This window comes from Zea mays, chromosome 1 (genome assembly GCF_902167145.1).
Source record: "Zea mays cultivar B73 chromosome 1, Zm-B73-REFERENCE-NAM-5.0, whole genome shotgun sequence".
Classification (NCBI taxonomy): Eukaryota; Viridiplantae; Streptophyta; class Magnoliopsida; order Poales; family Poaceae; genus Zea; species Zea mays.
Genome location: NC_050096.1, coordinates 28,888,922 through 28,904,180, shown reverse-complemented (window position 1 = coordinate 28,904,180; position 15,259 = coordinate 28,888,922). Strand labels below are relative to the sequence as shown.

At 44.1% G+C, this 15,259-nt stretch overlaps 2 protein-coding genes across 24 annotated transcripts; both read left to right on the top strand.

Moving 5' to 3' along the window:
* The first annotated feature begins 466 nt into the window (after nucleotides 1–466).
* LOC100281512 (ternary complex factor MIP1) lies at nucleotides 467–4,730 on the top strand. Of its 3 annotated transcripts, none has more exons than XM_020551201.2 (11): nucleotides 467–1,029; nucleotides 1,238–1,301; nucleotides 1,430–1,516; nucleotides 1,891–2,007; nucleotides 2,182–2,601; nucleotides 2,751–3,157; nucleotides 3,272–3,371; nucleotides 3,466–3,522; nucleotides 3,617–3,703; nucleotides 3,812–3,940; nucleotides 4,041–4,730. In XM_020551201.2, the coding sequence occupies exons 1-11, from the start codon at nucleotides 1,007–1,009 to the stop codon at nucleotides 4,410–4,412; spliced, it is 1,863 nt and encodes a 620-aa protein (XP_020406790.1). In that variant the 5' UTR covers nucleotides 467–1,006; the 3' UTR covers nucleotides 4,413–4,730.
* Nucleotides 4,731–8,944: 4,214 nt separating this feature from the next.
* LOC109942998 (uncharacterized) lies at nucleotides 8,945–11,970 on the top strand. Of its 21 annotated transcripts, none has more exons than XM_023301178.2 (8): nucleotides 8,945–9,347; nucleotides 9,705–9,758; nucleotides 10,364–10,388; nucleotides 10,496–10,542; nucleotides 10,812–10,848; nucleotides 11,406–11,431; nucleotides 11,534–11,608; nucleotides 11,685–11,948. In XM_023301178.2, the coding sequence occupies exons 1-7, from the start codon at nucleotides 9,114–9,116 to the stop codon at nucleotides 11,549–11,551; spliced, it is 441 nt and encodes a 146-aa protein (XP_023156946.1). In that variant the 5' UTR covers nucleotides 8,945–9,113; the 3' UTR covers nucleotides 11,552–11,608; nucleotides 11,685–11,948. The 21 variants fall into 21 exon arrangements, 20 of the variants coding, with proteins under 20 accessions (XP_023156946.1, XP_035819017.1, XP_035819010.1 ...); XM_023301180.2 differs by having other exon boundaries at nucleotides 8,960–9,347; nucleotides 11,413–11,431; XM_020545685.3 differs by having other exon boundaries at nucleotides 8,960–9,347; nucleotides 11,413–11,495; nucleotides 11,569–11,608.
* The last annotated feature ends 3,289 nt before the right edge of the window (nucleotides 11,971–15,259 follow it).

The following is a 15,259-nucleotide window of genomic DNA, read 5'->3' as shown; positions in this document are numbered from 1 at the left end:
AACGGCAGTTATCTTTAACGGATTGGCGGGGGGTAAAAAAAAAAGGAACCGTTCCTTTCCTTGCTACAACTAACAAAGAGCAGATGCATCATTGTGGCACAACTGCACAAGATTCTGTTTACTGCTCCTATTTTAGTAATCGGATTTTCTGGCACCCTGATTATGATGTGACAGAGGTGAAAAGGTCAGCAGCCTTGGACGGAGTAAAATTACCTGCGTGCGTAAACAACAAGTAAACCGGGCAGATCTGCCCGTCTCGGCCTTGCATAAAATAGAAAAAAAAGAAGCTGGTAGTAAATGTTAAGGAGTCACAGGCATAAATATACAAGGGACTTGCCACAATAAATAAAGCATCGGAATAACCGGACACAGGACGACCGATCTCCAGCGCTGTTCTGATGTATAGCCACTGAAACAGTACCAGAACCACTGTACCTGCAGTGGAGTGGTGTGGTCCGTGTGACCGTGCGGAGTGGAGTGCCTCAAGTTCATCACCCTCAGGCCTCAGCAGGCCCCAGCCCTCGCACTCCTCACCTGTCCTCTCACGGCCTCTCAGTCTCACCTCACACTCACAGAGCAGGAAGGGGACTGGGAAGGAGGAACTCAGCCCAGCCGAGAAACAAAAGGCGAAAGCATTAGCAAGTCAAGAGGCTTTAGCAGGTGATCAACTCCTCGGCAACAACTCCGGCCCTCTCCACTTGCCGCGGACGATTCACCTGTGATGTGAGGCAGGTCAGGCAGACGCCGCGTCTCCTCTTTCCAGCCTCTCTACCTGTACCCCCCCCCCCCCCCCCCCCCCCCCCCCCCCCCCGCATCTGCTCGCCTTAGGTTCTTCAACCTCCAATGCGACGACAGGTTTCAGCGGGTTTGCTTTAACCAGCAGCGCTTCCGCAAGATATATATATATATATATAGCAATGGCGAAGGCCCGGTCGAGCTCTGTGTCAGCCCCCGCCGGAGAAGCTGTAGACCTGTATGTAGCCTAGCCCCCCCTTGCTAACCAGCGATGTCTCACAGCCGCTCCAGGAGGTGAGCTCCCTGCTTCTTGCCTTGTGCAGTCTGACGGACCCTGCGTATTTTAGCTCTGCGCTGCTCGCAGTATAATGTCTGGAGCATTGCTGCTGTCGACTTGCAGAAATTAGTCTTAGCCAAGAAAGACGGCTCTTGCATTTTTAGAAGCGGTTCTAGGCTGAATGCTCCCCCCGGGGATTTTTTTTTTATTTTTTTGCATTGGCAGCGATTCTATCAGAGTGCTCGGGATGGATAGCGCGGATTCCTCTTCGCCGAGGTGCCACGCTCAGGTAACTCTTGCGAGACTACCGCTTGCTTTCTTCAGTCTCCTGAAAAATATATCTGGTATATATCCTGACTAGACGTTACCTGCTGATTTCTGTTATGTTTTGGCTCTTGTTCAATATCTGTTGAGTAGAAGGATGCCGGAGAACTCAAGGACCAGAATAGCACCAGCAAGATGCCGTCCGGTGCTACTGAGCTTCCATGCTCCTTGAAGCGTGAGGTGAACTCAGATACCAGATCCTCCCTCCTAGCCATAGGTTATTAATGCTCATTCCACGGTCCGGACCTGTCTCAGCTAGTTTGTTTCAGAGGTGGTTACCGTTTATTTATTTTGTCATGTTTTCTTCCCCAAATGCCATATGTCAGTATAAGAATTTCAATACAGTATGTCATACCTCTTGGTGCTCTCAAGGATGGATGGTAAAAACCCTCATACCTAGGCACCATATCGCTTGCTTGGTCAGGGCGTGAGCTGAGCTCGATCCCGTGACCGAGTTCGGATGAGATCAAGCCAACAAGTTGCACAATTCATTCTTGTAATATATGTGTGATGGCATTTCTACCTTCTTCATATTTATGATGCTAGTTCTGCAGGTCCAAGTTCTTGAAAAGCGATTGAATGATCAATTCGTCATGCGCCGTGCTCTTGAGAAAGCTCTAGGTTACAAGCCTTGTGCTATCCATGCATCAAGTGAGAACTGCATTCCAAAGGTGAAAGTCCTACTCTTATAAAATTCATCTGGACGAGCTAACAAAAGTGGTGGTAGGGTACCATGTTATTCTAATGTTTTACTTCCACACCATGATATTATGTGTTTTTCCCCCCAAAGACAAGAGTTTGCACTTAACAGATAGCCTCTTTCTTTCTTGCATGTCATCTCTCAGCCGACTGAGGAGCTAATAAAGGAGATTGCAGTTCTCGAGCTAGAGGTCATATGCTTGGAGCAACATCTCCTAACACTATACAGAAAGGCATTTGAGCAACAATTTTCCCCTGCAAGTTCTGCTTGTGACATGGAGAGCAACAAGCAGCCAGCAAGGTCCTTTTCAGGCATACTCTCTGAAGCTCCAGAGCTGAGCTTCTCGACCCCAAGGAAGCATCATCAGCTAAACCAGTCCAGTCGAATGGTCCTGGCACGCAAGTCCACGCCTACAGCTTCTACAAGCGAGACTAGCAATGAGAAGATCAATATCGGACGCAGCCATTCCTCGCTCCTGCACCGCTCCGTTAGGGTATCTCCGTCGGCAAACAATCTCGCTAGAGCTCTGAAACCATGCCATACTTCGCCTCTATCTTTTGTTGAGGTACGACATGATACCTGAACTCTCTTTGGTTCTAAAGTATTTCAATAGGTTTGCTGCAGGGCCGGCTTAGTTATGCACCTGGACAGAGCCAGGGTCCCTTATGTTTTATCTGAAATTCCTAACGCAATCTGGACCGATGATATGGCCAGGAAGGGAAATGCATGGATCCTGGCGTGGTGAGTTTGGCAGACATCTTGGGGACCAGGGTCGCGGACCATGTTCCCCAAACGCCGAACAAGATATCCGAGGACATGATCAAATGCATTACGGCCGTATACATGAGGCTGAGAGACGTCCCCGCCGTGCAGCACGCCTTCTTCCCCTCACCGTGCTCATCCTTTTCTTCGGCGAGCGGGCTGTCTTCCAAATACACCGCGGACATATGGAGCCCCAGGTGCAGGAAAGAGAGCTTCGTTGAGGAGTGGCAGGACAACGGGTTAGGCAACGGTGAATCTAGGGAGCTGGCCCTGCCATATGATTCTGTGGTAGAGGTGTCTGCTCTTTGCAAAGGTGATCAGAGGTCCGCTGACGTGAAGGATATGCTGCGCAAATACATGTGAGTATTTGACATGTCCTTTTCTTTTTCCCCCCACCCAATCTCTTCCAGTTCATATATAGGGATCGAATTACGACGAGTATCTTCTGACTAGTTTCAGGTTGCACTCTGTAGGTCACTTGTGCAGCTTCTCGAAAGCGTTGATCTCAGCGGGATGAAACATGAAGAGAAGCTCGCTTTCTGGATCAACGTGCATAATGCGATGATGATGCATGTAACTATTTTCTTGCCCTGATCCTCGATATTCTTAAACCGTACCGGCGGGCCGATGGGTTTCGATCTAAACGTTTGATGTTTTTTTTTGTCAGGCCCATATAGAGTACGGGATCCCACAGAGTAACAGCAAAAGGATACTGCTTACCAAGGTGTGGAAAGACCTCTCGAAATGATTATTATAATAAATCTCAACCGCCTGATTCGAGCTTGAGCCTGACCGACGACAATTGTTTTGCGCCACAGGTGTCGTACATCATTAGTGGCCAAAGAGTGAACGCGGAGCTGATAGAGTACCAGATCCTGTGCTGCCGAGCGCACTCTTCTGGACAGGTTTCTAGTCCTGCCTCCTGCCTCCTGCCTCCTGCATTGTGTTCGTTATTTTGACCTCCAGTCCCGTGGATGGATTCATGGTGGTTCCTTCTGAATGAACCTTTGCAGTGGCTTCGGCTGCTGCTATACCCGAAATGGAAGTCCAGGGACAAGGACGAGCTGCAAGGCTTCGCCGTGGACCGCCCCGAGCCGCTGGTGCACTTCGCACTGTCCTCCGGTAGCTACTCGGATCCAGTGGTACGTAACGTAGCACGTACGCCGCGTCGAACGCACGCACATCACGTAACGTACGATGGCTCCGAAGCTAAGCATTCACAATCTCCTCCAACCAATCCAGGTGCGGCTGTACAGCCCCAAGAGCGTGTTCCAGCAGCTGGAGGCGGCGAAGGAGGAGTACGTCCGCGCCAACGTGGGCGTCCGCGGGCGGGGGCAGCACAAGATCATCCTCCCCAAGGCCCTGGAGCTGTACGCGAGGGACGCCGGGCTGGGCGCGCAGGAGGTGGTGGCCGCGGTCGAGTGCCACCTGCCCGAGGGCCTCCGGGACGCCGTGCGCCGGAGCCAGCAGCAGGCCGGCCGGGCGCGCGCCGTGGAGTGGAAGCCCCACAACCTGGCGTTCCGGTACCTGCTGGCCAAGGAGCTGGTCGGCGGGTCCCCCGCGTGCAGCCGGCCGCTGGAGCCGGTCAGTGCGCCGCTGCGGGCTGGTCCGTGATCCGTCATCAGATCGCCGTGGGCCCGTGGCCGTGCCGAGCCGAGCACGAGTTGAGATGTGCGGCGGCGGCACACTGCGTTCGGGCCTTGGGGGCGTTGTATGTACAGAGAGTCAGAGAGATGGACGGCGAAACAGACATCTGATTTTACTCGTACCAGTATGCGCCCTGCTGTCAAACTGTGAATAGTGAATTCCGCCTAGCCGCCCACGTTATTGACTGACGCTCGAGCGCTGCAGCTGCAGCTGGCCTGCTGCGCTTGCCCTGCGCCTGCACAACCCGCCCTCGTTTTTTTTTTGGATAAAGGGGAGTTTATTTCATTAAGCTAATGAAAAACAGTGCTCGGTCTCTACATTTGACAACGTATTGGACCAACCAAATAAAAAGATAGCCATACATCGGCTAAATGGACTTGAAGATAGTCATAACCAAATAAAAAGAGGCTGGGACCCACGCACTTGAAGTACGGCGTCGCGGATGGCCACTTCGAGGCAAGTCAAACTGCCAATTGGCCTCTATTCCTGACTTGGAACGACAAGAACGAAACCGTTCGTCTTCTAGACTGAATGACGATTGAATTTGAGCACGCTTCAAATAATAATCGTTACGTCGCGCTTCTTCAACACGATTCTCGAATACATACAGGTCACGAGGGTACGCGCTGCTTGAGACGATAAAGGAGGCGCTCCCCGCTGACATGTGGAGCCTCGAGATGAAGAAAGCCTGGAGCGAGGCTTACAACACCGGTTGCCGATTAACTCGTGTGATCTTGCGCTTCAGCAATTTCTCTCCGGAGAAGCGTGCAGTATTATCCTGTCAGAGCGTGTGTACTGTCTTTTCTTCTTGTGATTATTTTAGTCTAAATAATGAGGTAGCGCTCTTCAACTTGTTATATCTATCAGATTTTAAGATATTATGATTCATTAATATAAGAAATGGCTCATTAATAGGGTGTTTGGTTTGAGGATTGAGATAGTCCATCATCTTTTCACTTCTCACTTTTTTATTTGGTTTGTGGAATGGAATGTGTTGATCCATCATCACTCCATTCCTAATAGTTGGTTACGTAGTACTAATATAAGGAATGAGGTCATCCCACCAATTTTGAAGAATGCATCCATAATGCATCACCTCATTCTGGACGGAGTGATTCCTCAAACCAAACACCCCTAAAACTATTCCAATTCCAACTGTTTTATTTATTTTCATTATTTTAAACCGAGCTCTTAAAGTTTATAAATTTATATATGAACGTTCAGAAATACTCATTGAATCAAGTGTCCGGTTTTGAAAAATGAGAGAGAAGGCATTCTTGGTTTTAGAGTTGAGAAAGCAAAAACTGTTTTTTTTATAATAATGGAGAAAGATAAAAATTGACTTCTTTTCATACATCCATAGTTAGCGGCCTTTGGGCCAACCATGGTAAGTGCATCTCCAACAGTGCCTTAAACGAGTGTCTTAAATTAAAATATAGAGTATTTTCTAAAAAAAAGTACTTCAACAGTGTCTTATTTTAACAAAACTTATTAAAAACATATAGGACACCGATTAAAGTGCTGCAGATATATGACAATTCTTGGACTGCCTCATCCTTACGTTTTACCCAACTGAAAATTCACATAACCCTTCCTCGTTGCCTAGAACAGGCCCTCCCTTCCCTTCTCCTAGCCTAGCTCTCACGTAGCATGGGGAATTGAGGACTCGGCCTACAGGAGAAACAAAATGGCGACGGAGACTGGTCCTTGCTGCTGGTTCTCCTTCGGATCCCTGGCGGCTGCTCATGTTGGCGGCGTGTGGATGGCGGCTGCTTCTGATCCCTGGCGAGTGCTACATAGGAGAAAATGGCGATGGATGTAGGCGAAAAAAGAAAGGCGGCAAGCGGGAGGCGCGCGTATGAAGTATGGCGCAAATTGAGATTAGCGGGCGAAAAAAGAAAGGCGGCAAGCGGGAGGCGCGCGTATGAAGTATGGTGCGAATTGAGATTAGCGGGCAAAATATAACGGACTGTTTGATATAGGACTTTATTGTTGGAGTTTTTTTTGTGCCTTAAATTTTCCAAATCATCATTGTTTTTAAATTATATGACATTTTTGTAGGGTACATTGTTGAAGATGCTCTGAAACGGGAGTAAACAGAGTATACTTGCATGCATCGGTGGGGCTCCCATAGTTTCACTTAGTTTTCCATGAACTGAAAATAATATTCCCTATGACATTTTTTATTTGTCATGTTTTAGTTTAAAAGTAAATTGGCGGACGACAAATATTCGAAAATGGAGATAATATGTGTATGGTTTTGTCTACATGAAACATATCCTCTATCTTCTCATAATTTCCACTACAATTGCTTAAACTCAGTTCTACTATTTTTATTATGGAAGGAGCAAGATTAGCATCCAGTGATTATAGGTAGCTTAATAATAGAGCCAGATGTTTAGCTATATGTCAAGTTTTTAAGGTCAAGCTATCCAATAGCTATTTTCTGCTATCTCTATTTCAAATTTGTTAATATATTGTTTTTTCTACACATTTAGATATAGATTATATCAATATACATATAGTAAAAGTTGTACGTAAAAAACCATAACTATTAAGTTGCATGCACCAACTAGTTCTACTCAAAAGTTTAAGTTGATGAGAGGAGTAGACAATTCACTTATATTATATTCTAAGGCCCCTCATGTCGAGCCTCTTTTAGGTCTCTGATGTGGAATATATGTGTGAAGAACATTTTTTTAATTATGCTAATCATCATTCGAACTCGAGATATGTGGCTCCGATACTATATTAAATTGCATGTAATGATCGGTTTAACTCAATAGCTTAAGTTGATATAAGGAGTGGACAATTCACTTATATAATATTGTAATAATAACAACTTATATTATATAATTAAAATAGAGGAAGTACATATCTACAAATAATTATTTTTAACCATGTTAGACATTTTGTTTTTTATTCAACATCACATTTTGTTATGTGAACCCACCGCTCTATAAGCTCTCGTAGAAACTTGTTGCTTGTATGAGAACAAACTTTTTTGTCGCTCATAGCAACTTGTTGCCTTTATGAGAACAAGTTTTTTTTGTCTTTTCTTCTCTTTGCTTCTATGTATTAAAAATAGTAACAGGCTTACTATAAAACAATTAAGGGTATGTTTGTTACCTTCTCAATCGATGTGGGTTGAACGGAATTAAAAGTGAGTTTTAATCTATAGTAAGTCAAAATCTGTATTATTTTTTTAATATCATTCGATCCACATAGATTGTGAATAACCGAACAAGGTCTAATAGAGTTGCTCTTAAGGGCTTGTTCAGTTAGCAAGTCAAAATTTGTATTATTTAAGATATACTGTTTGCATTGCAGAGATGAGTTTAAAATAGAGAGTAAGATAAAAAGTGTGATAGGTAATCTGTTGAACTGTGAGGCCTGAGGCGTGACAGTGCATCGCTGCATCTGATGCTATACGCATGTATACTATATTTGGTCAGCAATAATAATGTTGTCACGCCGGCTTAGGCTGGCCGCGTCGTAACGCGCAACACGGAGCCGTTCCATGCTAGAGATGGCCAAACGGGCCGCCCGGTCCGATCCGGGTCCGGTGAAGCCCGACCCGTTTTGGACCCGGCCCGCCAGGCACGGTTAGAAAACTGGACCGGACTGTCTAAGCCCGCGATCTCGTTTTCCTGTTCGAGCCTGGCCCGCAGTGGTGCTAAATGGGCCGGGTCGGCCCGTTTAGCGAAAAACGGTCCAAAAACGGGTTAAGGTGGTTGGTAAGCCACTACACGACGGTTGATCTTTAGCGACCCTTATTAGGGACCGACGGTTGGTTGCTAAAAGTTATGGACCGACAGTTGGTCGCTAAATGCGTTTATAGCGACGGTCTATGGGTCGCTAAAAGTTTAGAAATTTAACGACTTATGGTCGGTCGCTATAGAGGTAAGTGTGTGACTGATGGTGGGTCGCTATAGGGGTACGTGACTTTTGTGTTTCTTATTTAATCACCAAAGCCCATGTAAAAGCCTACTAAACAAACAAAACCCTATTCCACGCAACAAACCACAAGCGCAGCCGCCGTCACTTCTGCCCCATCGCGGCCCCATCCCGCCGCTCGTCGACGACGCCACCCCGCCCCTCGGCCGTGGAGAGGAGAGGTGTGACACCATAAAAATCATTAAATAAAAATAATATATTTGGCTATTAACGGTATTTATGGTGATAAATTTTCTTTTAAGTGTTTACTATTTATTTGCCTTTGAAATGATTTTTGATTTCTCATAATTAATTTTGGATATCGAATAACATTTCTTGTTAAGTAAAAATCCAAATAAATAATATAATAAGTACTAGTTCAAAAAAATAATAACTATTTTATTTATAAATAATTTTGGGTTAATTGTTCTGAATTTTAGGGTTATTTCAAATTATATTTTGAAATTAGAAAGGAATTGAAAAAGAAAAAAACAAAACCTAACCTAACTAATCCTAACGGCCTAAGGCCCATTAAGCCGGTCGCCCCTGCTCCCTAACCTAGCGCGCGCGCCCTCTTCCAGCTGAAGTCGCCGCCGCCCTCTGCTTCTCTCTCTCTCTCTCCCACCCGCCTCCTCTCTCCTCCCCCTCGCTCCTCTCTCCGACGCGCAGCCGAGCAGACCGTGCCGACCGCGCGACCCCGCGACCGCGACACCGACGCGCCAGCGCCCTGCCATGTGCGCCTGCAGCCACCCGGAGACCGACCGAGCTCCCTGCGCCCATCGAGCCGCCCGCGCGCCTGAAGCCCTGCTCCACACGCACCCCGGACACCCGCCCCTGCTCATCTGGCCGAGCGCCCAGGCATCGCTGTCAGCCCGCGCGCAGCGCCCGAACCGAGCCCGCTCGACGTCCGCGCTCGGAAGCCGCGCCAGGAGATCGACGCCCTGCCCCTGCAACGCCCCGCGCAAGGTACTGGCCCCCTACCCTTACAACTCCTAGAGCTCTACCCTCACGCTTACCTTAGGGAGACGGGATGCTTTGCTCGCCTACTGGAGGACATGCTCTGATGGTGTTCCCTCTGCTACCATTTTTAGTTCTTGCTTGTTTCAATTAGGCATATTAGGTTTTGTACTAATCTGCTAGGGTTTTGCTTCACCTACGAGGCAATTTCCTTCTTCTCTGTTTTGGTTGGGGTTGGGTGGGGTTAAGTTTGGTTAAACAATTCCCCTTTTGGATTAGAGGGGACATAGGATAAGTAGCAGCTTCTACAACTGTTGTTTTACACTAGTTTCTGAATCTGATTGTACATGCATACCTTTCTTGAAGGCACAGAGCCTGTTTTGGCTGGAGGATTTTCCAGCTGCCACAGAGAATAATGAAGTAAGTTGGAGAAACACGATTCATGAGCTAACAACAAAAATATACTAGAAAGTAAAAAAAATAGTGGCAAGCTCAAAAAAACAGAATCTGTGGATGTAGTTAAATATTCTGCAATGATAACAAGCCAAATATACTTTCCACATTATGCAAAGGGGCTCACGGCAAGTGGCAATAACTTTCTGCAATTGTTCCTTCTTTCTGTCAAGTTATTTCAATTGTCTTATGCAATGATTCTGCAATTATTCTGCAATTGTTTCTGCAAGTGGCATATATGTGGATGTAGTTAAATATTCTGCAATGATAACAAGCCAAATATAACTTTCTGCAAAGGGGCTCATGAGCAATTGTCTTAACTTTCTGTCAAGTTCAATTCACCTATTCCTCATCAATTTCACCATATATGTCAATCATTGTCATAACTTACACCTCTTTAAGCTTAATGCCAAGCAGTTCAGCCTCGGTTAAACCAATTGTATTTTTTATTTTAGAGCTTAGTTCACTGATAATTGTTTTGTTTTTTCTCTGAAAAATTAGAGAAATTAATAACTTATTTTCCTGTTCCTACAACTTAATAAAGTCTCATTACAAGTCATGTTTTTAAGCAGGCTATGCGTTCTTTCTCCGAGAAAGGTAATCCTTCTTTTATCAATTTGAAGAAAACCATTTGTATTATGATTTTTCTATCCTAATTCCTGGAAACTGAATTCTGAATTTTCTATTTGTAATGTTCATTTCAGATATTCTTTCTCTAATTGCTAAACTTGTACTAAGGGGTGTTGAACAAGTAAGTCTGCAATCATATTCGCTTCCTACTACAAAGTAGTTTTTATTTTTTTGGTATGTGAAATTTAGGTTTGTATATGTCATTATAATATAAATAAAAGAAATGCTGAATGTTTTCTTAATCACCAACTCAAAGCCGAGTCTTGTTAGGCACAACATTATAGTATTGATTATCTAATCATACATTTGGGCTTTAGGGTAATTGTATTTGTTCTGAATTTCAAGGATATAGTTTAGCAGGAGAGCTAATACTTTTTCTTTTGCATAAAGATTTTTGTCGGAGGCGTTGCTTGGGAGACAACTGAAGGTAAAATTTATGTGTTATTTACTGGACTGCTTGCGCCTGGAGTTTGATTTTTCTATTTCGGTTCTTTAGATGTTTTGAATGCTAAAATAAAGGAGCTCATGGAGTTTTCTTTGCCTAGAACTAGATGGGTTCTCTAGATGTTTTGAATGCTGAAATAAAAATGTGGAAACATCAAACATGAACTATCGGCGAGCAGGTTGTCATATAGGGTTGATATGGCGTCTGTTATTGTGGAAAGTAGTGTTTCTGTTAGCATGCTTCCATTAAGTGTCTGACATGCCATTTTCCTTGTTTGTCTCTGTTCTTTTGCTACATTGGCTTAGTGTTATTCGTGTGTTTTCTTCCATATTTTGTTGCCTGTGGCATTATTCGTTATTTGGTTGGTTGAAGATATAGAGCATGCACTCATCATATCTAAGTGATCGGAGTGATATTTATTGGCTTATTAGATGGATATTGGCCCAGTTTATCTTTCATTTTTTCTATAGCTGTTAGAAATTTACTTTGCTCATAGTTCATACTATAATTAATATGAGACTCTTGTTTTGTGGTCCAAGTGTTCAGGGCTCAGGGTGCCTTGGAAGTACGCTAGCTTGTTGTCATGAAGAAGTCATTCAAGTTCCTTCCAGGGAGCTATTAGTTCATATGTATATTTCTGTTTATATCTTATCTTGTTTATGTTTAGATTTATATGAGCCAGTAACTTAATGATTGCACCAGCTGAAGTTGGTGCATAAGGCTGCAACACCATCTAGTGGAGGTAGATAAGGCATCAAAAATGTATTTTTATTTGCAAATGCAACAACAATATACTAATTTGATGTACTTTTTTCTAGGGTGTTCTGGACAAAGAAAGCTTGTACCTTAAAACAGGAGGATACAAGAAGCTGGAGTGGTTGTCTGAAGGCTTTTGAACTGCTTGAAGCATTAGTGTAGCTTTGGTGCTTTTGTGACTGATCAGCTCTGGAGCAGCTAGAGTGATATAGTTGTGGGCTTTTGAACAATAGTTGGAGTGATATGAAACATTAGTGATCTAGTTGTGAATGATATTATAATTGTGATGCTTTTGTGAATATATAATTGTGGTGCTTTTGTGTTTATGTGATGGATCTATGACTGTGGTATACTGATTAACTGTGTATGTCTTTATGATTTGTGTATAAAAATCAGTGATTTGTGGTGCTTAATTAAATGTATATTATTATTAATAACAACTGTAAAAAGGGCGACTTTCTGTTGGTTGCTATTTGTATAGTATGACGACTTACGGTTGGTTGTTAAATCTATAGTACAACAACCCGCGGTTGGTCGCTAAATATACAATATAGCAACGGACGGTCGGTCGTTAAAAAGATGTCGGTCGCTAAAGCCTTCAGCGACGACACTTACAGCGACCATCCTTATGGGTCGCTAAAAGTTTTTAGCGACCAACTGTAGGTCGCTGAAGGCCGTTTTAGCAACCAACCGTAGGTCGCTGTAAGTGAACCGTCGTGTAGTGAGCATGTTTTAGTACAAAAAAACGGACTTAACAGCCTTATAGATAACGGGCCGTGCCAAGCTAGCCCACTGTACCTAGTTTTTTATCCGAACCTGGCCCGCTTATTCGTACCGGACCGGCTCAGACCTACATAGAACCGGCACATCTATAGTTCCAGCACAGCAGCAATCAGTCAGCTGCTGCCATTCGCCACCAGGGCACGGGGAAGACGGGCACGGGCACGGGCTGGCTAATCACAAACGACGACGGCGTGACAGGGTTGCCATCGATACCACCAAAATAAGCGGAGCCCACTTAAATAGACGGAGCTGTCACCTATTGGCCATGTGATGCATGCATGCATCATTTGTCACACCGTACGACTGCATCATGCACTGGGCGTGCAGCTCAACAACTCCGATCATTGTAGTTTTCCTAGGGCTCTAGGCAGCAGGCACCACAATATCCGAAAAAAAATCTATGCATCCCAATGTAAATCCACTTCTTTGTAGCCTCTCACATATATCGAATAGTGGTCTACATAAATATAGGAAAAAAATTACAAGAGGTTATCGTGCGAATTTTAATTTATTTATGTGTGCCTCTAAATATTGGATGTGAATGGCTAACAGAGTGCTAATACTTCATTGTTTTCTTCTTATTAGGTCGAGAAGTTCCTCCTTATTGACGGGAACAGAGCTCATGCAGCTGTTCATGGTATTGGTACAATCGATCTGAATCTTACTTTAAGAAAGATCGTGCAACTGAAGAATGTGTAACATGTCTCCTAAATAAATAAAAACTTAATTAGTGGTTCGTTACTATATAGAGATGGTTATAAACTTGTGTTTGAGTCCAATAAATGTATAGTGTTTAATTATGAAACATTTATTGGTAAAGACTATGAGAGTGGAGGTTTATTCTACTTGTTATTATTTGATGCTTGCTTCAAATCTGTAAATCATGTGAGCCATGAAAATGAAACACATATATGAACTCGCCCTTATACCATATAAATTTTGGTTGCACAGACAACGACTATGGGTTCAGGTGCTCATATGCTTGGGTGAGGAATGTGCAATCATGTTCCAATGGTTTACAATTATGTTTGTCACTATTAGATTCGTTGTAGATTTATTAGATCCACATGTACACCTTTCTATTGTCACTAGCCATTTAATATCAATTTTCTAGATTGAAATACAACTGGAAGAGTCTAACTTTGTAACAATCCAAAAACATGATATGAGTTTTTTTACTTTTGGCTTTGCTATTATGCTAAAGCCAAATATTTTTAGGGCACAAACTACAAAAGCTAGCGTCCAATATGTGTACTATGATTGACAGCCATGTACTGTTATTTTGTTGCCAAAACTAGATCACCTGGACCACACATCACCGAAGAGAAGTGTATGTTATGGGATGCAGATACTATGTTCAAATGGGCAATAATCGACATGTTGAGAGATGGCACAATAGACTCTAATGTGATGATGTTCACTGGAAAGAGATGTGGGATGCAATGGGGGCAAATATGAGGTATCTGACACTAGTATGAGTTGTATATCATACAGAATGACTGATGGTCACCCTATAGTAGAACAAGCTCATGAGATACATGTACTGGTGAAAGAACTCGAAATTTTTTGTTACACTCTAACTGAGAAGTTTGTGGTAGGCTACGTTGTGGCAAAACTGCCACATACTTTGCTACCTCTCTGAAACATACGAGACATGTGTTAATGCATTGTTTTTATAAAAAAACTTGTATTTCTAGGAGCCGTGGAGAAGATATTTTACCCTTTTGCTAAAATCACTTTTTTGTACTAAATTGTATAAGTTTCCAGTATTATCATGATTATTGAACTGTGTTGTGTCAAACAACCAATTTTTTTAGTGTTATAACCTGCAATCAGTTCTATTCATATTTTCCTACAATAGATTACTAAAGAAGGCCAAGTTATTGTTGCTCCTCGTGTGATAGTTAAAGCACTTGAACAGGCATCAAGGAGGCTTGCTAAGGCTGTGGCTTATGTTGGTGCTACTATGGTTGAGCATCTTTACAACATGGATACTAGATAATACTATTTTCTAGAACTTAATCCCTGGCTGGAAGTTTGTGAGCTCTCTGGAATCCGCGTGGGGATGATCTTGTGCCTCCTCGACGAGCGCCTCGTCCCGACGACGTCGACCGTTGACGCCAAGGTCTTCTACCTCAGGATTAAGTCATTAAGGGGAACTGCCACCGCTACCTCATCAAGTTCAAGACTAGTGTCAAACACAAGGACGTTGTGGACTCCACGCTCGTCGCCAACTAGGACATGCAGGTGGGCGTTCTCACTTCACTTCATTGGATTGTATCTTGGATGGATATTGAGCATTTGAGCCTACATAACATTTGCAATATTCCTTCTTCTCTAGGAAAATAGCAAGGGGTTGCTTGTATTTCCTGCTGGTACATAATGAACCTCCTGGACATGTTTCTTGGTTGGAGTTTCAATATGTTGTTGATGACTATGGATGTAATAATTTGATGCATAGGGGAAATGTACAATAGATTAGTGCTCATCTTGTATAGCTGTCGGCGTTTTGGACCCGCGAGGACCCTCAACCGACTAGTGAATTTGACGCTGCGTGTCCCTGCCCAGATGGATGGATGCAAGATGAAACACGAGAGGGGGATGAGGCTTATATTATCTTGCACCGGGGTGCTCGTAGTAGGGGTTACAAGCTTCGCGGGAGAGGGTTTGGCCTTGAAGTGAGCCGTCTGAGTTAGCCTCTTTCGCGTGCCTTGGGAAGGCCCTGGGCATCCCCTTTTATAGATACAAGGGGATGGTCCAGCTGTACATATGTGGGTGTAGCTATGTGCGAACGTGGCCGGCAGAGAAGTGCTTGAGCCCTGTAGAAGCGTAGCTGGCGGTGCGGCCCTGGGTC